Source organism: Lates calcarifer, unplaced genomic scaffold, assembly GCF_001640805.2.
Source record: "Lates calcarifer isolate ASB-BC8 unplaced genomic scaffold, TLL_Latcal_v3 _unitig_946_quiver_1617, whole genome shotgun sequence".
NCBI classification, from domain to species: domain Eukaryota; kingdom Metazoa; phylum Chordata; class Actinopteri; family Centropomidae; genus Lates; species Lates calcarifer.
The window spans coordinates 13,278-38,281 of record NW_026118113.1 but is presented as its reverse complement, the minus strand read 5'-3'; the positions used below and the strand labels follow the sequence as shown (position 1 = coordinate 38,281).

Sequence of the window (25,004 nt, the reverse complement as noted above, 5' to 3'; positions counted from 1 at the left end):
AGATGCAAACACACACACGCATACAATGCTCTGGAAAAGTTGGCGGGAATTTTGCCACATCTCATCAGTGTTTCCACAGCCAGAGATGAAGCAAGCTGTGAAGGAGTCTCCTACGTCGTAGTGTGTCATAGTGCAACATGTGGTGCTCAGTAACCAGTTTGTGTCCTAGTTGTAGTGAGACTGTAGAACATAGATGTGCATCTGCAGAGCCTTTACTTGAGTAAAAGTAATAAGACACATTATAAAAAATACTACAAGCAAAAGTCCTATGTTCAAAACCCTATGAATAAACGCACAGAGTTATTATTAGAAAATGTACACATAGTAAGACTTATTTGATGGTGTTTTATTTTGGATATCATATATATAATTGCAGAACTTTCATTTCTTAAACCTGACCTGACCTGACCTAACATTAGTATTTATCACTTTTCACGTTTGCTCACACATGTGACACAGAAAATCTAGAGACATACAAATGATGGTTATTCTAAAGTATGTTTGAGTTATTCAACTTGCATTTAAATGTTCAAAGGTGGCTGTGACAGTGATTGAAAAACACCTCATTGATCTCCAACTAACCACCATCTGTTTATCTCCAGTGCAATGGATTTCCTCTTCTTTTCTCCACCATCACCATGGTTTTCTCCCACCCACATGCAGTAAATCTAATGACAGATTGTTGATGGACTGACTTGCTATGTGTGCCTTAAGAAAAGGAAGGTGTGTTGCACACTCTGGCTCCATATGCATTTTTCTTTTATCAGGTTAAATGACGTTTCAAGCCCCAGGCCTTCTGTGAGAGCTTCTTGTTATGTTTGCACCACCATGCATTTGTGCCTTATAATATACTTGGTATTACAGTCTTGGTATTGTACAGTCTACCCATAAATTAATAATAAGAAGAATGATTTTCCATATACTTATTTTTCTATATGTTTCAAATGATACTGTACAAAAATGTTAATCCAAAATATTCACTGGCAATGTACTCTCATGTGTTGTTGCTGACATACTGATGTATATTTACAGTTATATACAAAAGATATTTTTAAACATTGTTAATGATTTACATCTAAGGTTACAAAAACTTCTGAAACATATCTCCAAGCAAGGTTTTTCTCTCTAAATGTATTGTAAGATTAAATTTGGCAGCAAAACACATAAAACACTAAAAAGCCATAATTACATAAGCAGTCATATTGATTGCAGGTCTGCTGCTGTGCTTGTAGATTTTTTTCTACACATATGACCTTTTTCTGCTTTATTTTTATTTTTGCATCTTACTAAATCCCTGTTTTCTCTTTGATTTTCTCACAGGGAAAGAAAAAGGGCCGAAGTCTTAGAAGAACTAGAAAACAGGCTGAGGCATTTGCTGAACAGCTCCAGTCCAATGGAAGGACAGACAAAAATTCTCACAAGGCCTTACCCACAGAGCTCCTGAAAGGCTCTAGTTTCTTAAAGAAAGAAACCTCTGCAGTGAAGAATACAGAGAAAAACCCCAAAGTCACATCCAAAGGAAAAGAGAATATTACCAAGCAGTCCTGTAATATCAAAACTCAGAAGACAGACAAGCTCAAAATGAACTCTCCCATTTTAAATCACCAAACACTGATAAGAGCAAACAGTCAGAGTTGAGCCTGAAAACTGACCAATCTGTTCGGAAGGCACGGACTAAAGCGCAGCAGAGACTGACTGAAGTGAGGGAAAATGCCACGAAAAAGAGAAATATGCAACAAGGTAAAATAAACCAAGAGAATGTGAAAGACAGTACTTTAAATAAAGACTTGATAGGTACACCAAAAAGGGAGGAACCTAAATTATCAGCTTTGGACAAGATATCTGCTGTTATTAGAGTCACAGGAAATGAAAAGAAAGACATATCTGTCCAAAGTGGAAGCTCGACATCTGCAGAAAGTGCTGCAGAGGAAGACAACAAATATGCACAAGTCCAGATTAAAAAAGCAAATGTTAAATTGGCTCCATCCAAAGATCTGCACAAAGTTAAATCTGCACAAGGAAAAGTTCAAAGTAAAACACTGAATGTTAAATCATCACCTGTGAAAAAAGAAACCACACCTGTCACCGCACCTGCTCAGGCTGAAACTAAGAAATCTCCAAGTGTGAAATCTACACCTGTGAAGTCACAACAGGTCAAATCCACACCAGTCAAAGATCAAACTGGACTTGCAGAAAATATTCCAGTTAAAAGCAGAAGCGAAGGAAAAAGAGTGGAAAATGTGTTAAAGAAGTTGCCTGATGCTGACAGTGCTAAAGCAAAGAACAAAAAGAAAGCAAAGGAATCTAAACTGAAGGCAAAGACAAAGCCAGGGGGAGAAGAAGGAGAGGAAATCAAAATTAAAAGTGAAGCTGGTGCAGATACTAAAGATAATACAAGGGCAAAGAAGGATACACCTACTGAAGTAGTGTGTAACCCCATTTCCTCACAAAGCCCTCAGAGAACAGAGGTGGTTTCTACCAGTGGTGGCAAATCCCTGCAAGGCTCTGAACCTGCTGATAAAGATCTGCTGGTTTCCCAGACAGACAAAGAGGAAACTCTGAGCCTGACTGAGGAAAAACCAAGGTGGGAGGAAATTCTCAGTAACGCAGCCTCTCTTCTTCCAGCTGTTGGGATAGCAGGTGCAGCCATGGGGGTCCTTAGTGAGGCAGTGACAAGTGTGCAGGGATTCCAGTCGGACAGTGACACGCCTATCTCTACACCACCCAAAGCACCGAGTCGAGCGAAGCAGTTCACTAAGCAGAGTGCAATTATGCAGCCTTCTTTCTCCTCAACGTTGTCACGTTTTTCTTCAACAGAGTCGTTAAATCCAACAGAAGAAAAAAGAAAGAAAGATGCTCAAGTCAGTGTCCAGTCAGAGTCTGGGAATACAGCTCAAGAAGAAGAAAGTAATGGTACCACTCATGACCAGTCAGGACAGGAAGGCGTCAGAACAGGTGAAGATGTCTCACAGAGCCTCAGAAAAAGTGGCACGGACATAGAAACATCCCAGCAAGAAGAGGAGGATGAAGATGAGAAAGCCTCCAAAGTCTCCAATGAAAATGTGGAGGAGGAGGATGATGAGAATAATGAGGCAGAAGAAACAGATGCTGAAGATGAGGAGGGGAAAGAAGGAGGACAGGGAGAGAGTGGAAGCGATGTGGAAGACAAAGAGGAGAATAGGGGCGAGAGCAGCGTTGATGAAGAGGAGAGTGTTTCTCAAGAGGGCGAGGAAGAAGAAGAAGGTGAGAAGAAAACAAGCTCAAGCGGTGAGGAAGAGGAAGAGGATGAAGAGAGTGAGAAGAGCAGTGCTACAGAGCCTGAAGGGGAGGAAGAGGAGGAAGGAGAAGAAAGCAGTGAGGAGACAGGGGAAGGAGAGAGTGAGTCTGAGGCAGCAGAGGAGGAGGAGGAGGAGGAGGGAAGTGAAAGTGAAAATTCCAGTGAAGAGGGGAGTAAAGAGGGGAGTAAAGAGGAAGAGGATGGGAGTGAGGATCAAGAAGATGAAAGTGGTGAAGAGTTGAGGAGTGAAGAGTCAGAAGACGATGAGGAGGAGGACAGAGAAGGAAGTGACACTGCAGAATCTGCAAAAAGTGAAGAAGAAGAAAACGAGGATGAGGAAGAGTCTGAAACTGAGGAGCAAAAAGATGATCAAGATTCGAGTGAAAGTGAGGATGAGGAGAAAGACTCAGAAGAAGGTGAAGAAACAGATGAGAATGAAGGAGAGGAAGATGATGATGACAAGCAGGATGAAGAGAGTGTTGAGGATGATGAAGAGGAAGAGCAAGATGAGAAAAGCGATAAAGAAAATGAGGAGGAGGAAGAGGGTGAGGAAGAGGAGTTGTTAGATGAGGGGGAAAGTGAGAAAGAGACAGAGGCTGCCGAGGAGGAGGAGGAGGAGGAGGAGGAGGAGGAGGGAAATGAGGGTGAGGAAGATGATGAAGATGAGGAGGGACAAGATGAGCAAGAGACTGCAGAGGAGGAGGAAAAAAAGGGTGAGGAGGAGGGAAGAGAGGAGGTTACAGGGGATGAAGAAGAGGAGGGTGAGGAAGAAGCTGCAGAGCAGGAAGAAGAGGGCGAAGAGGAAGAGAGTGAAGGTGAGGAGGAGAAAATAAAGAAAAAAGAGAAAAGTATGGAGACTAATAAAAAGGCTATGGCAGAGATTGAGGAGGAAGTTGAGGAAGAGACTGCAGAGGAGGAAGAAGGGGGTGAGGAGGAGGAGGAGGAACAACAAGACGTTACAGAGGACGGAGGAGAAGAGGGTGAGGAAGAAGGTGAAGAAGAGAGTGGAGGCGAGGAGGAGGAAAAAGAGAAAAATATGGAGTGTGATAAAAAGGCCATGGTAGAGACTGAGGAGGAGGAGGAGGAAGAGGTGAGTGAGGAAGAGGAGAATGAAACAAAGATTAAACCAAAAACAGAGACAAGACTCGAAACTCAGAGAAAGGAAAGAAAAATGGAGCAAACCGAAGGAAATGACGAAAATGAAGATGCAGGTGAGGACGAGGATGAGAATGAGACTAATGAAGAGGGAGAAGAGGAAGCAGAAGAAGAGGAAGAGGAGAGTAAAAAAGTGGAAGAGGAAGAGGAGGAAGAAGAAGAAGGAGAAGAGGGGGAGGAAGAGGACGAAGATGAAGAGGAAGAAGAGATAAAGGTCAAATCAACAAAAAAAAAAGACGTCACACAGAAGTTGCCTCCTAAAGCTGCTCCTCCGGACAGAAAAGAGGTGAGAGAAACACCCAAACCAGCGCCGAGGACAAAGCAGAGAGCTGTGGGGGAGAGGAAGCCAGAGGAGTCTCAGCAGTTCTGGAACAATGTGCTGCCACAGTATCTGGACCTGCAGTGAAGTCACCACACAAGTGTTTAACTGAGAAAAAACACTGTCTCAAGCCAACAGCAACCAGCTGCCAAAATGTCACGCAGCAAGAAAGACCTGCACGCTGTGAGCCAGACTCGACCAAATGAGGCGTCAGCTAAATGTTAAAAGTACATTTTTCTAATTGTCACCCCCTAACCTATTCATTCCTACTGACAACGTTCATCTGAAAAATGTCATATAGAAAGTCGTTTTAAAAAGGTTCGCTTACTTCCCAAAACAACTGGTACTGTGGTTTTTAGAAAACATTATTCAAAATACATTCAGGGGACTATTTTCAGAAGAGGATTAATATTTGGTGTTCTAGTGAGGACTTACAGCAGCAGAGGGAGGTACAGTATATTAGGCTTTAGCTACATATGCAGTACTTGTAAATGGGGCAGTTCATTTTGGTTTTGGTCTTTTCATGGGATTTGTGGATAGTGAGAAAAATACAGAATATCACCAAACATCCTTTGAAAATATAAATGTGATTCAAACTGAAGCGTGACTGTTGCTCGACACACTTAATTGCACAACATCAATGAATATTTTGCCCTTCACTCCTTTGTATCATCGGGCATGTTTTCTCTTTATCTGTCGACTTTTTTGATGTAAAAAAAGTCTCATTAGTAAGTTGTTTTTTATTTGTACCAGTAACCAGTTGTGTGCTCTGTTCTTCATATTGTTGTTGCTTCTGCCCGGATATTGTTAGATTGTTATCTATGGTTAAGATGATTACACTACTTTGAGACATCAAAGTGAACTGTAGCACATGAATGTTCAAATTATGTAAGCTGTTCACCGATGTGTCTATGTGCTATCACTAACTTCATAGTGAGCAAATTCCTGCAGTAATTACATGCATTTTAAGAGCAAGGTATGTACAGCAGGACAAAAACAGTGCTTTCAAATGCTTAATCCTTAAAGGATTCTTCAAAATATACACAATGAAAACACCAACTAAGTGTAAGTCTCTGTAAGCAACAGTTAAACACACCAAAACAAAACCGAGGGTCAAAATCATTGCCTGGAACACCACATCAAAGTGTCAGACCAATCTCTCAGAGTCAGGTGAGCAAAGATGGAGTCAGAGGGACATTTCAGCTCATGCAGGCCTTAACAATTGGCTGAACCCATGTGTAATTATAGCTCAAGAGATCCTCTCACAGCCACTTCACCACACGCCTCCTTTTCCTGTTTCCTGTCAAGAGGAGGAATACTTCAACACCTTCATGTGTGGACTCGCCCCCTTACGCACATACACACACACACGCCCCCTCATGCACATACACACACACACACACTACACAGGATCTATAACCAAACCTCATGCTTGTGGAGGAGAAAATTAAAACACAGATTAGTCTTTCAACAGCACTGCACTTTCACTCAGCTTTGGAGGCGGTGCGCGTTTGTGAATCTGTGCAGCTCTCATGAAACAGAATAATAATCAGCTGTAGAGGACTGCCATGTAAAAAAACATTTTGATCTACTTTGCTAAAAAGATAGTTCTATAGAAACACTCCTACAACATCTACAACTTCCATCCAACTTGATTCCCTGTAAGATCTTCACATCATTAGCAAACTGTGAAATAGGGAGTAAACTTGTACTAATGTTTGATTCTGAAAAATCTTCCCACTGCATCATCACTGTGTTACTGTTTTTTTCTTCATGATGAAAAGAGGACAGCTTCAGGGATAAATACATTAATTGGTCCAAAAGAGCAGAGTGGAGCCCACTACACAGTCACTCCCAATTCAGCACCTACTGGCGATGACACTCTGGGCCAAGTATTGTATCTTTGTGTGCTTTATATACTGGATGTTCATATTCAATGTTCATAATGACCCAAACAATTGTTCTATACCTACGTTACTAAAGAAAGACAGATTTCTGGGGCGTCCTGGTAGCTGATTGGTTAAGACACATGCAGTACAACTCTCCCTCTGCGTGGAGAAACATAATGAGTGCAGATGTCTCTATACAGGGCACAGATGGGTCATTAAATGTATTGATTGGAATGATGTGAATCATGTGCTGTGAGCTTCATAGTCACCAAATCTCAATCAAACTGAACTGCCTGTGGTTGATTTTGGGTTGACGTGTTGAGGGAATATATTTTTGAAGAGTGGTGTTCATCCCGTCACAAGAGTTTCACAGACTTGAAGAGTCTATGTCAAAGGTCACTGAAGCTGAAGCTGCCCTGGAGGCTCATGGTGGCCCAACACCTCACTAAGATACTTTATGCTGGTTTTTCCTTTAATCTGTCAACCGTCTGTAGTTAATAAATTCATACAGAGAGGTGACATTCAACAGGCTTATAGTGCAATAAACTTGTGTAGAATCATCTCAGTCATCCTGCTCTCATTCAGCTTAATTTGTCCTTAAATATGTTTTCTAATTTATAGGGAGAGAGCACAGCAAACACCTCTGAGGACAGAAAAACAAACAAGGTTAAAGAGACTGGAGCACACAGGTTGATTCACAGCCCTTAAAAGTGCAAAATAGACAAACTGATAAGGCAAAGACATGTGTAGACAACCCTGGATAAGTGTACAATTATCACTGGATGACTGGTTGCACAGGATTACAACAAGTTACCAAATGACTAATTTCCCAGTGCCACACCACAGGCATTATAATAACATCAGAAACAAAAGAATACAGGTAATCCTAATTAAAGTTATAAAGATGAAGTATAAAAAGGACAAGTAGCCTACTTTATGATAATTTTACTTGAGCAGGAATCCAAATTAACTGATTATTTAAGTGTTTTAATTTTAACTGCACTGTGTACTGATGGATACTTTGTTCTAATGATTCCCAACCTTTTTGACCTCTTTAAATATAATACTGTCCACCTGTGTACTTTGTGTTAACAGGAAACATCAACAGGTTTTGGCCTCAGACAAAGAAAAAGGTCATTTGTCTTTTTCAAATAGTTTGATTTGCAGGATTGGGATGAAAAAACCAAAAAATTAGAGAATATATATTTGAAAATGATGCTGGTAGCGGATGCCACCTCATCATGTTTAACTTATGAGTCATTAACGGGCTATGCGCTGCTTAAATGTTCACAGTCAAGTTAAATTCAAGAACCTGTATATGTAACCAGTATATGAAGTGACGGATTGTTTTTAATAAGTGGGTTGTTTTCTCTCGTGGAGATAATCGAGTACATGTCACAGTTCATCCACAGGGTCTGGCACAGTCTTAACTATCTGGTGGCCTGGTCTGACTGTACTAGGAGAATCCTCCCTTGTTTCTGGAGCAAGAGGCGGGCCTTTGGAAAGCAGGAATGCGCTGGAAGTTTTCCTGCGAGCTCTCCTTCACATGTTGAAGAGCGTCCGTCCCGCGCCTCTGAATATGGACATGTGGCTGCTGGTGCTCCTGTTTGTCCAACTCTGTCTCTGCTCCGGGTACGAAGGTAAGGATCGACAAAAGGGCCCCCTCATTCACCACGCTGACATGATCAACCTCTGCTGGGACCGGACTGAATAACAAATGATCAAACTGCTTATCCTTACACTGTCTGCTGAAACAGTATGAGATCACCGGTTTGAGGCTTGAAAAGATTTATGTCAGGAGAAGATTTTCGTCTCACTTTGGTGCATGTGTTTGAGGCTTCTTATCCTCCTCATCGCTGGTTTTTGGTGAACCGCGTTTGTGTTTACGTGGAGGGGGTGGAAAGCGGGGGGAGTGCAGTGTGCATCTGGGGGACGTTTCTCTGCACAGAGCTCAGTCTGTGGCACTAATGAAAGCCCTGCAGCTGCAGCGCACTGTAAGTTTTGATTTTCTCTTTTCCCTGTCCGCTCTTTTATAGCGACCTATTCATCAGTGATTTGAATTAAACGACTGCAAAGGAGTGTGGCTTGGTCTGGAGGTATTTACTGTACTTTACTGATGAATTTAACTGTTCTGGTGATGAGTAAACACAGAGGGACTCCCCCTGACACACACAGACACACACACACACACACACACACTTAAGTAGAGCTGCAACAATTAGGATTAGTCAATCATGATGAGAAGAGAGGCTTACAGTAGAAAAAGAATTGGCAACTATTTATTCTACAATCATTATTCATCCAAGCCATTTTTTCTTGCCAAGATCCCAAATGCTCTGTGGTTTCATCATCTCAAACTGTGCATTTCCTGTTTTTATGACTAATGTATCTGGATAGTGGATAGTGCATTTGGATTTTGGGTTAGACATTGCCCCATGACTCTGGGAAAATGTGATGGACATTTTTTGATGCCATAGAAAAACCATTTTTAGTCCCACAAAGAACTTTTTAGCAAGTGGTTGCTTAAAGAATCATCTCTGCAAACGGCTATTTAAAGAACCTCACAGAAACAAATTTGTTCTCTGTTGTGACTTTTCTGATTGAGCAGTTTTAACATTATCCTCACGTTCATCCACCATCTCCACTCATCCTTAATTTCTCTTTACCAATTTATTATCTGTCTCCTGGGTTGGTAGTTGACAAAGCAAAGCATAGGGTCAAATGCTATCTCTCACTCTGTGTGTGTGTGTGTGTGTGTGTGTGTGTGTGTGTGTGTGTGTGTGTGTGTGTGTTGTGGCTATGTGCCTGTAGATGGTTTTAGAGTGGCTCACCACTGCTGTATGATCATACAGGCTGAAACATGAACAGAAGCTGCAGAGCATATTTACACTGACAGACTAAGGACTGCCTGTTGAGCTGACAGTCAGGACTCTGGTTTGTACTTGTTTGTGTGTGTGTGTGTGTTTATGAGGAGTTTATTTTACAGGGGTATGTTTGTGTTTGTTTTGGGGGGGTCATTTTGCCTTTTTATCAGTTGTGTGCCATGTCTAAAACTGGGTGGGAAATGTTTGAGGTATTTTTTTTTGAAGAAGCAGTCTGCATTGAGTATTCCTGAGAGCTGGATCATACTTTCCATGATGATTCTTGTGCTGATGTGGGTCAGAGGCAGAAAGATCCTCCACACAGAAAGGGAGCAGTTTGGGGAGACGCCAGAGAGCAGCATCCCTGCAGAACCGTTACTCTAAAGTTGTGAGTCTGCCAGAAACAAGTGTTGATACATTCTGAAAGAAATGCCTGAGGAGCAAATCGGGAGCTAACTATTAATGGATGAACAGCTAAAAAGAAGTTACCAGCTGACAATTGCTACAGCTTAGCTCAAAGGAGCAAATTATGTTAACCTCATGGTGCTTAAGAAAAGTCAGGGAATCACCAAAATCATTAGGATTCATTGTGAACTAAATTAACAAAAATAGTTGCTGTATCTCACATTACCTCTTACTTAGCCTTTGTATGGTCATTTTGAAATAAAATAATGGATACTGTGTTAACATGCCAAGTCTTAACTTTTGTTGGAGTAGGTTTAGATTGCCATCTGAAGAACTGTCTCTCAGATGTAGTTCTTTTAATTCATCATTCCAAAATTGCAAGGGTTCAAAAGTAATTGAATACTTGGCTTCTAAATGTGTCTTGGGCAGCTGTGTGTCATTTCAGTGTTCGAAGTTGTGTGCTAGAAAACCAAGACAAACTAAAGAACACTAAAATACTCCATTGTTTGGCACTTTGGGCAACCTCTTTCACATTAGTCATTTGTTGTTTGTTGTTAATTTTAAGAATGTGGATTGGTGCAGCTTTCAGAAGAGACAGCTACATGCTTTATTAATACAACACAGTGAAATGATCCGTTTCTGTGAGTCTACATACTGAATACTTTCTTGTTGAATCATTCCCAATTAACTCTGCTGCTAACAACCATTACTCATTTTTATGTCTCTTAGGTGATGTTGTGCCTCCTCCCACTGAACTATCAAGTAGCTACTGAGCCTTTACTGGAACTGCACCATTATTTCATGAATGAAACAAACCAGAGACAGCAGCACATTCAACATGAATTACAAATTAAATGTTTAGGATTAAGTATTGTAAAACAGCCTCACTAGATGTTTTAAATAGATGAAGTATAAATACTTAAATATAAACCACTGTATATAAATAAAGTATATGACATATGGCTATATGGTTAGTTAAGAACATTCAAGCAAGATTTTTCTACGCGTCCTTTACTGTAACTATGAATTTGTGTATCTATTGTAAAGCGCTAATGAAGATAAAAAGCAGGAGTTTGTTCCTCAGGGTCACAGACAGTTGACATGATTAAGAAACCAGCAGCAGACGTGTTGGTACACAGTACAACTGGAACAGAAATCTCTCATCTAGTGCAACAAAAGAAATTCTGTAATCACGGCGTGTTGAAGAAGTGAGCGATAAAGAAATGACATTCCATTTTATTTTCTGCTCTCTTCTGCTTTGTTAGCCTGTAGCCATTCTTCAACATTCACAGGGAGTGAAGCTTCCACATAATGACAGTTTGTGTTACAGGCCCGCAGAGAAAAGCTAATTGGAATATCAGGCTCTGTAATTTAAAGCTTATTCTCTCCCAGAGGTTTTATGCTGCCTGCACTATTAACATTTTGACGTCTCTCTCTCTAAGAAGTCTTTTGAAGTTGGAGAGTTAAACAGGAAGATGATGCTGGCTGCTAACACCACCTCATCATGTTAACAGGCTTATCAGATGCAAGTCTGGATCTGAAATGCTTTTATCAGGACAAAGGAGAAATCAGGCTCAGCCAAAATAATCTAGCTGCAAGCAGTTTCAAACCTGGTACAACTGAGCCTGCGCCACCTACAGGCAAGAAAAGTAACAGCAGCAACTGTTTAGCTCTGCAGATGAAGACATTACAGACATTTCATAGGGAAGTGGATATAGCCAATTCATCAGTTTCCGTGTAACTTGTCCAGAGCATGCGCCCCGCAGGCTCGTAACATAGACCTTTTACACAAAGATGACTTCACAGTTTTTTATTCAAGCACATTTTCTGCTTAATACTGGGAGGTTTACAGTGTTCAGATTCCTGTATATGTCTTCCTGGTTACTTTGGAGAGGGAAGAAGTCCTTAACGAAAAACAAACAAACAAAAACAAGGATGCAGAGGCCGAAAGAAAACAGTTCAAGACAATTAACAATAAACACTGACTGAATTCCTCCTTTGGTTCGGTCTTCAATTCTGTTTTGTGTATTATTGTTTACATGCAGTATCTGTTGTGTGTTAGTTAGCTCTAGATGTCTGAATATTTCAGAGACAATTATCATAGTGCCCGATGATAACCCACATAAATGCTTGTTAAAGGAATATATATATATACATACATATATATAGGTCATTGTATATCTACATTATATGTATGCATTTCATATCTGCCAGAGGCTGAGTAACAAAGTGATGTGCCATTTTTATCAGTAAGTTTATTCTAAGATATTAATAATGGAGTTTTGGCCTCTTCTGTTGCTGAGGAGATGTTGATTACATGTCTGAACTGAGGTTTATGTATCTTGGACAGTGGATAGTGCCTGGGATGGGAATGATTCTCATTATCTGTGGATTGCATTTGTGATCGAGGGCCTATTTTATGTTTTGTTAGTTTTTTTCCCCCCCTTTGTTCAATATGGGAACAATATTGACCATGTACTCATCTTTTTAACATGCGGTGTGGGTTGCTGCATCTTCAACTTAGTCCATACAAACCTTTGGTTGTTTTACTTGTTATATAGTATTTAAACATGGATGTGTATATGTGTCTGTCAGGTTAAACAGTCTGGTTTGTTAAATGGCTGTTACAGGACTGTATATGTGCAGTAATATTTAACAGTTATGTTGTCACATTTTAAAGAGGAAAGGGACTGGGAGAGAAGACCCAAGATGTGGACACAAGTCTCAAAAACAAAACAACACAGGCTTACTTGGTAGTACTTGCACAAGAGTCCAAAAACACAAAAGGTCCAGGCTTACTGGCAGTGCAGGCATGAGAGGTTATCCAAAAACACCAAAGTCCAAAAGGTCCAAACACAAAAGTCAAACAAGAAGGTGACAATGTAGGAGAACTCACTGGAAGATACACGCATAAGAACAGAACACAAAATACTCCAACAACTACACAGGAGAGACAGAGGACTATATATACACAGGGGAAATAATTGCAAATGAAACACAGGTGGGACTGAAAAAAGGAGGGAAACAGACCAAGATGGGAAGTAAATCAGAATAGACACACCAGGGAGGTAATCTACAAAATAAAACAGGAAGTAACAGTAACTTGTCTCTCAGTGGTCGAAGCAATGACCATTCCTTCCTGCAGTATTTAAAACTTTTCAGCTGTCAGTAAAGCCAAAAATGACACATTTGATGAATAATCACAGAACTGTGTGATTGTTTCACAATAAAAGTCAAGCTGCATTTTGCCAATTAAACACTTCCAATGTGAGGCAGTAGCAATAGGAAATGTTGGTTTTGCCTTTGTAGTAACTTAAAACAGCTCTGATGTAAAGGTAATGAACAGTGAGCAATGAGGCTTTTATCAATTAGTTAAAATTGGAATGAATGCATTCCCTCCTTCCTGTGAATTTCTCATGCATGTGAAGGCAACTCTGGAGAGGGAATGTCAGACTCCACCTCAAACCATTAAAACTTCCATAAAGGGGGGTAGTTACAGAATGTAAATACATTTACTTGAAATTAATAATCTATTCATTGATTAGACGATCAACAACAGTTTTGGACTGTTGGTCAGACAAAACAAGACGTTTGATGATGACGTAGCTCTACTAAAAAATTTTGATAAAGAGAGAACAAATAAGTCGTTGTTTATAACAACACCTACCAGCCAATCAGAAAAAGCCTTCACATTTACACACACACACACACACACACACACACACACCTGTAATTAGTTTTCCATACCTTTCTCTGCCTCCTTCCTTTTCCCCATTACAAAGCAGACACTTAAGTTTTCCCATTAGACAGCTAAATCTGACTCACTCAGTATGTGGGTTTGCTCTGCACGATCCATGCTGTGTGATCTGACTGCTAAAACCTCAAAGCTTGTTGTGTGTGTGTGTGTGTGTGTGTGTGTGTGTGTGTGTGTGTGTGTGTGTCTGTGTTTGAGTGTCTATGTGTGTATTAGATGACTTGCAGCATTCTGGACCAGACAGTTTTTATTAAACTGACAGAAAAGCCATGATGAGGAATGGGGAACGGGACGGGAGATATGCTCACAGTATCGGGTTCATTGACCGACATGCGGCTGGTATTTGAAGCTGGAGGAGGTTGAACACTCCTTCCTTGTGGATCCAGAACAGAGGACACATTCACACCAGGGTTCATAACATCCCGGGGCCAATGGTTGAACACCCCTCCCCCCAAATTTAACCCCTTCCTCACCTATTTCCTCTTTCCTCTATTTTTATTGCTCCCCACCACCACCCCCACTCACCACTTCTTCTTTCCTAAAATAATCCTCTTTGCTCATCACAAATCCCCTCACATTTGTCTTTTACCAATGCCACTCAGCTGTGTCCTACACCAGCTCTGCAGCTGCCACTGAGAAAATTTTCAGTTTTCCTTGGATATGGCTGTTTTAAGGTTCGAATATCTTTTTGCTCTGTCTGTGAACTGTGTTCACTGTTTAGGTTGACTCAAAATGGATTGCTGTCCATGGTAAGTAGGATCCACGGGAGTTGTTTTGGAACAAAAAGTTTCAAAATTCCTTCCTTTCATTTCTACCAAACACAATATGGGGGGACAGAGCAAATCTTTGTGTTAAATAGATTGAGTTTTTCAAACCAGCTGGAAAAAGAGGATCTTTTGAGGTTTCTGCAAGTGTCCTGTCCAAAAGATCCAGCTCACCCCCCCCCCCAGAGTTTGGTTCAAATTAAAAGTTAAGCAATGCTTTTTAGCCTGGGTCCACAGGACAGCCTTGACAAGGCTTTCACACATTGCCTAACATCTTGGATGCAGGTCTTTTCACCCTATTAGTTGCTTTTTCTTTTTTTGTCTTTCATCCCCAGGGTCAGGACAGTATGCCTACGGAGACGATGAGGACTGGTATTCTCGTAGATATAAAGGTGACCACATGCTCTGTTTGACACCAACAAAACACACGTGCATTCTGAAAATTACCTCAGTTTTCTTTTTAGAGTGTTAACACTGAGACCATGCTCTCTCTGAGAGTTAGCTAAGCCCCTATAGTCTTTAAGCCCCAAAGGAATGGTGGTTAGAGCACCTTTATTATCTGTAATGGGAGATATTTCAGAGTGATTTAGGGGATATAAATAAAATCCTTCATATTTGCAGGACAGGACTCTTAGCCTCCACCCACATCTCACTCACCAGCATTGTTAGATCAGGAGCTAGTGTTTAGCTAGGTGCCCCAAATAACACACCTCAGAGTTTGAGATGTGTCATTGAGTTTTACTTTTTTACGAGTTTTAGAGAAAAGAGAGGGGTAAAGGTAATAATACACAAGGACACAGTATTAAGATTAGAAAAAGTGTATTTTTTTATTTCACTGTGTCTTTAAAGAGCCATAATTTAACGCCAGGTAGCTCAGCCAGTTTTGTAAACTGACACAGTTACGTCAAAGTAGCCTCCAGCTATAACTTTGGGGTCAGTTAGACACGGAACATTATCGTCCAGGCCAAACCAAACTCTCCCCTTGTGTAAAAGCTCAAATGTAGAATTATTTTCTCTTACTCAGCGTCTCTGGAGATTTTGCCAATATGCACACACACATGGAGAGAGAGAGGGAGCAAGGGAGGTTTGCTGTGTAATGAATACTCATTTCTATTCCAACTGGAAATTAGCCTAAGCTGGTGTGTCTTCTCCTCTCCAAGTGTGTGCATACACCATGTGTGTATGTGTTGGCCCACAGGGCCACAGTGTTTGTCCTGAGCCAGCAGGAAATAAACTGCAGATTTTGATTTCCATGTATTGGAAACGAACCTTGTGGCCCCTCAAACTTGGAATCAAACAAGGAATTCTTACACAAGCATTGTAGAGATGGGCAGAAGTGTCCGCCAAGGGAGGAGACAAGTGGAAAACAAATGTGGCTGTCTGATAGGTCTTAAAGGAATAGTTTGACATATTAGGGGGTTTGTTTTTTGTTGCTTAATCTGGGAATTATGTGTTGGACTATTTCTTGGTTGGGACCAGTAATTTATTAGAGTTTCAGTTAGTTGCTGGTTAAGAAAAAGTTCATAATATAATCCCTCATAAAATTTTGCCATTTTTGCTCTTTGTAAAGATTTAATAAATTAGATGAAACATATTCATTAATGTACTTAAGTGGATTTTGTTACTTGTTACTACAGCTAAAAATTCTTACACTTGGCTGAGGTGGAACAGTTTGTGTATCAATATAAACAAAATGCAACAAAGTGACAAATTGTGACATTCATGATCTGTGTGGACCAATGAGGAGACTGTAACCTTCCTCAAATTAATACATTAACCAAACTCTGAACATAGACATTACAGTAGTGGATGAAAAAAATCATTGTTTCCTGTAATTAAAAAAACTAAAATTAAACTGATACAGTCTAGTCAGTGTCATAATTTTGGAGAGACAAAATCCTGGAGGGGTGATAATTGGTGCAGGGATAGAATAATAACCACAGCTGGGAGTTAAAATCAGTGGTGTGATAAGTATCAATAAATAACTGTACTCTTGACACAGACCTTTATCTGAGTGGAGATTTTCTCACTCTATCACACACACATTCTGAAACTTAAGTGCTTCCTACACATCATTATCTGTCTTTTCTTCAAGTGAGACTATCTTCTTTGCCTCATGAGACACTGTTGGATTAAGGGAAGTCTCTGATAAGGTAATGAGAAATCCACCGTATCTATCTGAACTCAGATGATGGGTGGGTTTTCACATTTTCACATTCAACAGTATAAGGAGGTCTGTTTTAGCTTTTATAGTCTTCAGGTAAGAGCTTCTATAGAATACTGATATTAACAACCTTCTCACCCATTTTGTGTTATTAACTTAAGGTTGGACTATATAAAAAATGTATAATTGCCTCGATGCAGTTGAGAAAAGGTCAGCTCAGTTGTCTTTCCTCCATTTTTAGGCACCCCGTGGTGCGCGCCCATTAAGGTGAAACACGGTGATGTGAGCTGTCGCACACCTAGAGGAGAGCACTACAGGAACGTGATGGGGACACGCTGTAAGATCCGCTGTAAGCAGGGATATGAGGCCCAGAGCTCGGAGGTGGTGTGTATGGCCAGCAAACACTGGTCCTCAAACTATGCCTGCCGAGGTGAGAACAGCCACCCAAACACACACATCATGTCTCACTATTCACATGACGTCCACACACCTATTAGGTTTGCCGATTGTCGACCTTTGGTATCAATCTTTACGTTTTTAGGCGTGAAAATTTATTCTTGACCCTGGAGAACTTGCATCCTCAAGAGATGGCGTTTGTTCACTTGTCATGGAGATTTTCCACACAAGTTTTACATGTGGGATTAAAACTATTTACAGCTGATGTTAGGGTTTTTTTTTTTTTTACCAGTTCATGTTTATACAGCAAATTAGTAAACAATTACGTGGATCCTTTACTTTTCCCTGAAGTCTATTCTTGGCAGGTGTGAAAGCCTCTTTGGAAAGATTTATTATTTATTTAAGGCATGGGACACTAAACTGCTTCATTGTAACTCGGGATACCGATGGAAAATTACTGCCTGTACTAAAACTGTAACTGCCACTGTTGCTCTAGAATAAAGCTCAGTTTAAGGGCCTCTTAAACGCAGGGTTATGCAATAATGACATAGTGAGTGGTTGATATCTGAGTTTTGATATAAAGATGGACCAATCAGTAAAAAAAATGCACCAGGCTTAACTTTTTGCAAGTATCTGAACAGAATCAAGAAGAGAAAAATATTACTTAACTCATTAGCAAGCAGTGAGTCAGGTAAAGAAATGTCTCACTGTGTGTGGGGGGGGATAAATTTAGGTTCAGTAAATGTTAGAGCATGACTTATGTAGTACAGTGTGATTCATACAGGATGATACAGGTGGATTACAGACTCTTGTTGGTTGCTCTAAAGGTTTCCTCACAACATCTAGAGGAAACTCACTGTAATAGAATGTGCTCTGGTGAAAAGGTCATAATGATCTGGTGACCATTTGAAGTAGTGGTTTGGATAAAAATATGGACCCATCAAAGTCAGTGGAAGATCCAGTGTTTGGATGTAAAGACTTTGAAAGCCTTTGAAAACCTTGAATAATATTGTCAAAACAACCTGCCGAACCCTTCTCTTACAGAGATCCGCTGTCCCAAGCTGAACATGCCTGCAAATGGCGGCTACAAGTGCTCGGACGGCTCCTACTTCAATTCTCGCTGTGAATTCTTCTGCTCCCCCGGATTCAGTCTGAAGGGCCAGAAGACGGCAACCTGCCAGCACAGCAAGGTGTGGAGTGCTGGTGTTCCCACCTGTGTTGGTAAGAATGTGTGCATGTTGTTCTTTGTGCACAATTTAGTCTCCCACAGAGGACTGGCGCCTGCAGACTACTAAGCTGCACTGGAAAAACCTACCATGAAAACAGACTGGATTAATTACTTGCTTAAGGCACAGTGTCAGCTGCAGGCTACTGTATAAAAGTCCATAGCAATGAATATTCCTCATAGTACAAAAGTTACATTATTGATGTTTGGAAAACACAGGCCTCTAGACATGTACATATACATACACACACATACATAAACACATGCAGTGGCTTGTCTCTCGCCACCAGAAAATGACAAATGATTTTCACTTCTATGCAGTCCGAGGTTGAAAATGACTCACTCTTCATGAAAAGCTGAGAGATATGGCCTGCACTTGGGTAATCATATAAACAGCTGAATAGTCTTGCAACCGTGGTAACAGTGGACAATCACAGTGCACACACTCTTTCAGATCTCACTGCAACACAGCCAGGGTGTCCTCACCAGTGTTGCTCATGAAATGCCATTGATTCTCCCACATCTCTGTGTACTTCATAGATGTCCAGGTGTTGTCGTTGGTAAATGGTGCTATAGATGAGAACTGATATTTGGTGAACAGTGAAGACAGGGTGGTCATGTTCGTGTCTATTAAATATTTGTTAAAGGTCCAATCTGCAATTGAGAGTTATGGAAGCCGAGAATGGCCGTACTTGCTACTTCCTATTTCTTTTTTTAAAATGTCATTAATGTTATCACTCTTGCCATCTTGAGATAACAAAAGGCAGATTTCTCAAGATAACAAAATAATCAACCAATTATCGAGAAAATGAAATAATTAAGAGATGATCTTGAGATAACAGCATTAAAAAAATAACTGAAGTACAGCTGTCCTTTGCTTCTGTAGACTGAACACTAAATCCCTGTTTTAGTCTTTTTCCCCCTCAACATTATAAGTATTATTAGGACTTATTATCTCAGCACCCACAATGCAAGAACACATTGATTCTTTATGTCCATGTCTTCTACATTTACCGACTCTTTTATAGGGTTCTCTCTTTAAAATGAGACATGGAAATGTAAAGAAGTCAGTCTTTTCAACTCATGGAGCTAACATTTCATTTTAACTGGCAAAATGGACAGACTTCGGCTAGAAATGAGAGTACTACTTTTATCCATCTCTGTCTGAAATTAAGGATCGATTGTTTCAAAAATGACGGTGCCGCAGCAGTAAAGTGGGGTGGGGAGTAGGAAACAGTCAAGAGGTATATGTTGTCCAAGTAGTAATTTAGTATATGCATTTAAATGTGGACCATGCAATGTGATTACAGATTTGTTTTTTCTCTCTTTGTAGATATTGATCCCCCCAAAATAAAGTGTCCTAATCTGAAGGATAAGTGGGCAGAACCAGGAAAACTGACAGCAAGGGTGACTTGGGACACACCAGAGGGTGTCGACACTGCAGATGGCATCCTCACAGAGTCAGTCACATCCTTTTAAGCTTTGACTTCCATTTGGCTTCAGTGCACTCAGTCCTTTTTGGTATTCCACTCTGAACAGGGAGATCACAGTGAAAGATTAAAACTGAGCCTGTCTTTTGCAGTGTTATCCTAAAAGGGAAACCTTCAAAATCAGACTTCCCCGAGGGGCTCCATAAGATGTCCTACACTGTATTTGACCGTGCTGGGAACAAAGGATCCTGCCGCTTCACTGTCAGAGTGCGAGGTGAGCATCTAAAAGGAGAGCAAGCAACCAATGCTTTTTGGTAATCTGTGTGGAGCAGGGTCCTGGTAATGCTTAATTCTAGGGGGTTATTTCCAAGAAGTTTCTGACTTACTTTGTAATTTGATACTAAAAACAGAAACTGTGTTCAATTGTTACACTTCTAATTATAACAGATTCATTTTGTCTGTAGGCAAGAGCACAGTTCAACTATACAGAGAATATCATTTTCAGTAATAAATGAACATTTACTTAGGTTTAAATTGAGCTTTTCTCTAATGGAAACTCTTATATTTTCCCTATAATTAGTGCCAAATTACATAGTTCTTTGCAAGAAATTTACTAGGGAATTATGGACCCATAAGATAAAATGAAACAGTACTAGATTTTCTGGGCTTAACTGCTCTGTGTGGAGGTCAGAGGTTCATTTCTGGAGCTGACAGGAGCTGCTTCTTTTCCACAAATGAGACAGCTCTGCCTCATAGAGACACAATATAATGGTGTGTGACTAATGGGCCTTCAGAGCTTCAGTGGAATCTCTCACTCTGCAGGTTTTTTCATGTGATATATTCACCAGGCTTTGATCACCACCTGAGCCAAATATCTAGTGAATACAAAGTGATAATGTGAGACTCCCTGACTTAACAAACTGATGAAGCATTCGTCTGCGCCTTTGTTATAAGGCAGGCTATGTTCATCAATTATTAATCCATTGCTCTTGCCAGCCTCTGAATTGAGGGACAGCTGCTCTTGCTGTGATAAAGAAATTTGAAGTTTGATGATAAAAACTGTTCCAAATTCCCTCTGTTTAAGAATTTGTACATGTGTCTTGCGTTAATGCCATGTGACCTTGTTGACCTTGTGTGTCTCCTGTGCCTCTCTCTGTTAAGTGCGCCGCTGCAGCCCACTGTTTCCCCCAGACAACGGTTATATGAAGTGTGACAGTGACAGAGACAATTATGGTGCCACCTGTGAGTTCAAGTGCACTGGTGGCTATGAGCTGCAGGGCAGCGCTGCCAGAGTGTGTCAGTACGGACTCACCTGGTCTGGCACAGACACAACCTGTGCAGGTATGTACTGCATGTAGTGTTCTCACCCAATGTCAGCTGAAGCTCCTGAAGATGAACATACAAATGATGCAGGACTAATTAAAATCAAACAAAAGAAGAAAAAAGTGAAAAAAAAAAGATTTGTGATCATTAAGATGCAACACTACCGTTCATTTTTTAGTTTTAGTTTTTAGTTTGTCCATTTTCTTGTGGAAAGTGCATCTTTGCCATAAGCCAAAAGAATTTTTAATGAATATGAACATCTACAATCTTCTGGAAGTCTTCCCAGTTCTGCAGCATATTTCTAATGCATATTTTGCATATTTTTTCCACATAGTGTTGCTAGGCAGCTTGTGATATTTTGGACTACTTTTTGTTCAATGTAGACAGTGTCTCCCAGTTAAAATGTAGACGCTTTTCCTGTGAATCAGCACATCCTCTTCTCCATCATCTTTGAGTCTTACTGGGCACTGAGTTGAATAGGCTCAACATACAATGATGTATATATATTTTTTCCTTTTGGTCAACTTAAATTGTGTATATCTGTGTTGACATGTAATTAAAGACTTCTGCCACTGAATGTAATCTAAAAGACTGATGGGGATAATTTTTTAAATCATGGTAACCATGGATTTAGGTTTGCCAAATGAAAGTACAGTAATAAACAGATGAGCAGAGGATTACTTAAGGACTAATCAGCCACAGAACATAACAGTATTGAAAAAATCTGAAAAATTGGGCTTATGCCAGTTGGATGGATGGTTGGATGGACTTAGACTCCCATTCATTTTAATTTGCATGTACTCTCTTGTGCCACAGCAGCAAGAAACAGAACAATCTTACATAAACTTTGCCTACCTGTGCTAACCTGGTTCCCTGTGAGAAGCTCAGTGAAGGAGAAAATGGCTCCCTCTGCTATCCATCGATTGAAAGAATCAATGCTGGATGCCCCCCTATTGAATGTCCGTATCTGTGAGACATGAAAAAGTAGTGGATGGGAGAGACTGCAGCTCTTATGCAACAGTCCTTCAGCAATTAATACTCTATAGTGCATCTTCAGTTCACTGCTGAACACACTACCGATGGTGCACAAGTTTTCTTATTTGATTTCATGTGCTGCAGCCAAAAGGAAAAAAAATTATGCAGCATCTTGCTGTGAAATTGGGCTGTATTAAATCGTCTGCTCTTGTGCGGTGTGTCATAGCTTATTAGTATATTATCACTTAATTGTACATTCAATGTCATCACAGCCATGAACATCAACGTGGGAGTGCGGACGGCTGCTGCACTGCTGGACCAGTTCTATGAGAAGCGACGGCTTCTCATTATCTCGGCCCCAACGGCTGCCAATCATAATTACCGCTTCCAGATGACTAACCTGCAGGTGAGGCACGACGCACAGAGAGAACATGTGATTTGTGCCCCTCTATTGTTGCTCACAAGGACGACTGCACTGTGTTCATGTGTGTTTGAGTGTTGTTTGAGTGTGTTTTTCTCGCTTAGCTGCCTAAGTGGGACAAAGCAGTGAGACAAATAAATTGGGGGTGGGAGGGTGTCCTGATGAACACAAAATGTCAAGGCGATGAATAAATGATACTGACACTGGCTCTGATAAGGCTGTTCTGGAGCTGGATGTTTTCTCGGCTCATCAGAAACCATTAAGTCAGAGCTGTCTTTAAATGTCTGACCTTTCAAAGTGACTGGGTTACTGGCTGAAAGACAAACCAGCGTTAAAAGACTTGTCAACGACCTGAGTGATTGGTCTTGGAACCCGTCAGGTAGTTTGGATATCAGGACTCTGTTTGTGTTTTCTCTATTTCTATTTCTCTGTTTTGATAATTAATCATTTTCCAAGCAAAAAAGCCAAATATTCTCTGGTTCCTGATTCTCAAAAAGGAGCTTTTCTCTGTTTTGTATCAATGTAATTGAGTAACTTCGGGTTTTGGACTATTGGTCAGATGAATTTTCGACTTCTTTTCAACCACTCAAAGCACTTCACATTACAGATCACATTCACACATACATTCATACAGCACTTGTTCTATACAATCTAAGTGCTTTCTAACATAGACACGCACATTTGTACACCGATGACACGCATCGGAGGCAATTTGGGGTTCAGACTGGAGGAGCCAGGAATTGAACCACCGTCCTTCTGATTGGTGCTCTACCTCCCAATTTTCCCCATGGCTTCTGGGAAATTCTAATTATTTTATACAATGAAATACTAAAAATGTCTTTAACATAACAAGAAAGTGAGAGCTGCCACTACAGTTTGATTCACATTCACACTTGGTAACACTTCACTGTAAGTCCCACTGTTAGTATTTATCATCAAAATAATCATTAGCCCTAGCGCAGTCTGTTCCAGCTATGGTTCAACATTTAGATATTTTAGATCCTCTGTACCATGAGGTGTTCTCAGTTTGTTTTCCCTGCATAGGAATCAATAACAAAGCAGTAAAACTTATGGATCAGTCTGTCTCCTTCTGTCTCGCTCTGTGTTGGAACAGCACGCTCAGTGTGGACTGGACCTGAGGCATGTGACAGTGATTGAGCTGGTCGGGACTTACCCGGCACAGATTGGACGAATTCGACACAGGCTCCTCCCTCCTGGACTGGCCCTGCAGCTCAGGTACACACACACACACACACACACACACACAGACAGATACTCTCTCGCCACACCTGCTTACTGAGCTGATGTGTTTCCTAGGTTACTGCTCCAGATCCCACAAAGGTCTTTCCAGATGGTGCTGGTAGACAAGCAGGGCATGGACAAGCAACGCTACCCATTCCCCATCACAGCGGCCGAACTATTCACCACCATCGACACTTTCCCCCTCCGCAAGGACGAGATGTTGCTGCAGCAGGAGGCGGGTCAGACCTGTCAATCATAAAAAAAAAGAAAAAAGAAAAAAAACCTTGGGCCTTTCAGTGCACTTCTACAGACTATCAGCCATCTTTGATCCTTTTCACAGCAGACAGGACCTGCTCCGATCTTCTGTTTCTATCCACATGTCACACACTCCTACCTGAACTCATTCAGACCTGTACCCTGAAGGTGTGAGTGTGTCTGTGTGCGTCTGTGTTAGTGTACATGCGTGTGTGTGTGTGTGTGTGTGTGTGTGTGAGTGTGTGCCATTAAAAGGTTGAATGCCAGTCATGGTGCTGATTTGAAGGGCAGATTTACTGAAAGATGTTACTAAATGGAATGGGTCATACAGTACATTACAATCATATTGATTCCTGAGTCTTGTCTTTCTGTATGTTTTATTATTATTATTAATATTTTCAAATCAGAAATCTGTTTTACTATTTTGTACAAAAAGTCTTTTTACTGTATGAACTGGAAAACTTTTCACCTGTCTATATATTTATGTTTCACTTCTCTTTTAATAATGTACTCTGACACTCGCTGAAAAAATGTGTGTGTGTTAGGTACATCTGCGTCAGACTTCACAAGACACTGATTAAATATGTTTATCACAGAGGATGTGATCTTCACTTTGTCAGTGAGAGCGCGAGAGACATGAAATCAGATGATGAATCCTACTGACTTTCATGATCCTCTGACTTTTCTTCTAGCACCACCAGTTTTCACTTTACTCGGTAGATTCACACAACAGTTTGTACAGACATCCGTGATTACTGGTTTGTGAATCTGACCTTTCCTCCAGGTTTGATATGTTTTGTCTTTTACTGAAATGTCTCGACAACTATTTGATGGATTGCCATAATATTTTGTTGAGACATCAATGTTCCCTTCAGCCCCCGCCCCCAACATTAGACATTAGCATTTACTTAAGCACAACCGTGACTAAATACAGCGTCACAGAGATATGAGCATTGCCGTAGACTGTTAGTCTAGTTTTAAAACATGGGTTACATAGCTTAGCATGGTGACAAAGCAGGAAATACTACCTGAGCCTGACCTTTTTCTGCACTCACTCACAGGTGTGTCCCATTTGGATAATTGGGACAACAGGTGGAAATAATGAGTATCAGTGTGAGAGGACTACCCAAGTCAAAAAACATAGAATGA

General features: G+C 40.7%; 2 protein-coding genes across 3 annotated transcripts; both read left to right on the top strand.

The window, feature by feature from the left end:
* Positions 1 to 2,648: 2,648 nt before the first annotated feature.
* Positions 2,649 to 5,802, top strand: LOC127142204 (uncharacterized). Its single transcript, XM_051069413.1, has 2 exons — positions 2,649 to 3,378; positions 4,156 to 5,802. The coding sequence occupies exons 1-2, from the start codon at positions 2,649 to 2,651 to the stop codon at positions 4,836 to 4,838; spliced, it is 1,413 nt and encodes a 470-aa protein (XP_050925370.1). The 3' UTR covers positions 4,839 to 5,802.
* A 2,324-nt stretch (positions 5,803 to 8,126) lies between these two features.
* Positions 8,127 to 24,452, top strand: LOC108880485 (sushi-repeat-containing protein SRPX). Of its 2 annotated transcripts, none has more exons than XM_018672023.2 (10): positions 8,127 to 8,280; positions 14,760 to 14,816; positions 16,830 to 17,018; positions 18,029 to 18,205; positions 19,543 to 19,669; positions 19,792 to 19,913; positions 20,801 to 20,980; positions 22,210 to 22,343; positions 23,473 to 23,594; positions 23,676 to 24,452. In XM_018672023.2, the coding sequence occupies exons 1-10, from the start codon at positions 8,187 to 8,189 to the stop codon at positions 23,857 to 23,859; spliced, it is 1,386 nt and encodes a 461-aa protein (XP_018527539.1). In that variant the 5' UTR covers positions 8,127 to 8,186; the 3' UTR covers positions 23,860 to 24,452. The 2 variants fall into 2 exon arrangements, with proteins under 2 accessions (XP_018527539.1, XP_018527540.1); XM_018672024.2 differs by lacking the exon at positions 8,127 to 8,280 and adding an exon at positions 16,520 to 16,577 and having other exon boundaries at positions 14,784 to 14,816.
* Positions 24,453 to 25,004: the final 552 nt, after the last annotated feature.

Bases quoted from the DNA above. Each gene is read 5' to 3' on its own strand.
- LOC127142204 (XM_051069413.1), top strand. From the start codon at position 2,649: ATGGGGGTCCTTAGTGAGGCAGTGACAAGTGTGCAGGGATTCCAGTCG. The intron at 3,379-4,155 runs GTGAGTCTGAGG...AGGCTATGGCAG, and splicing joins GGAGACAGGGGAAGGAGAGA to AGATTGAGGAGGAAGTTGAG.
- LOC108880485 (XM_018672023.2), top strand. From the start codon at position 8,187: ATGTTGAAGAGCGTCCGTCCCGCGCCTCTGAATATGGACATGTGGCTG. The intron at 14,817-16,829 runs GTGACCACATGC...CTCCATTTTTAG, and splicing joins GTATTCTCGTAGATATAAAG to GCACCCCGTGGTGCGCGCCC. The intron at 19,670-19,791 runs GTCAGTCACATC...TGTCTTTTGCAG, and splicing joins GCAGATGGCATCCTCACAGA to TGTTATCCTAAAAGGGAAAC.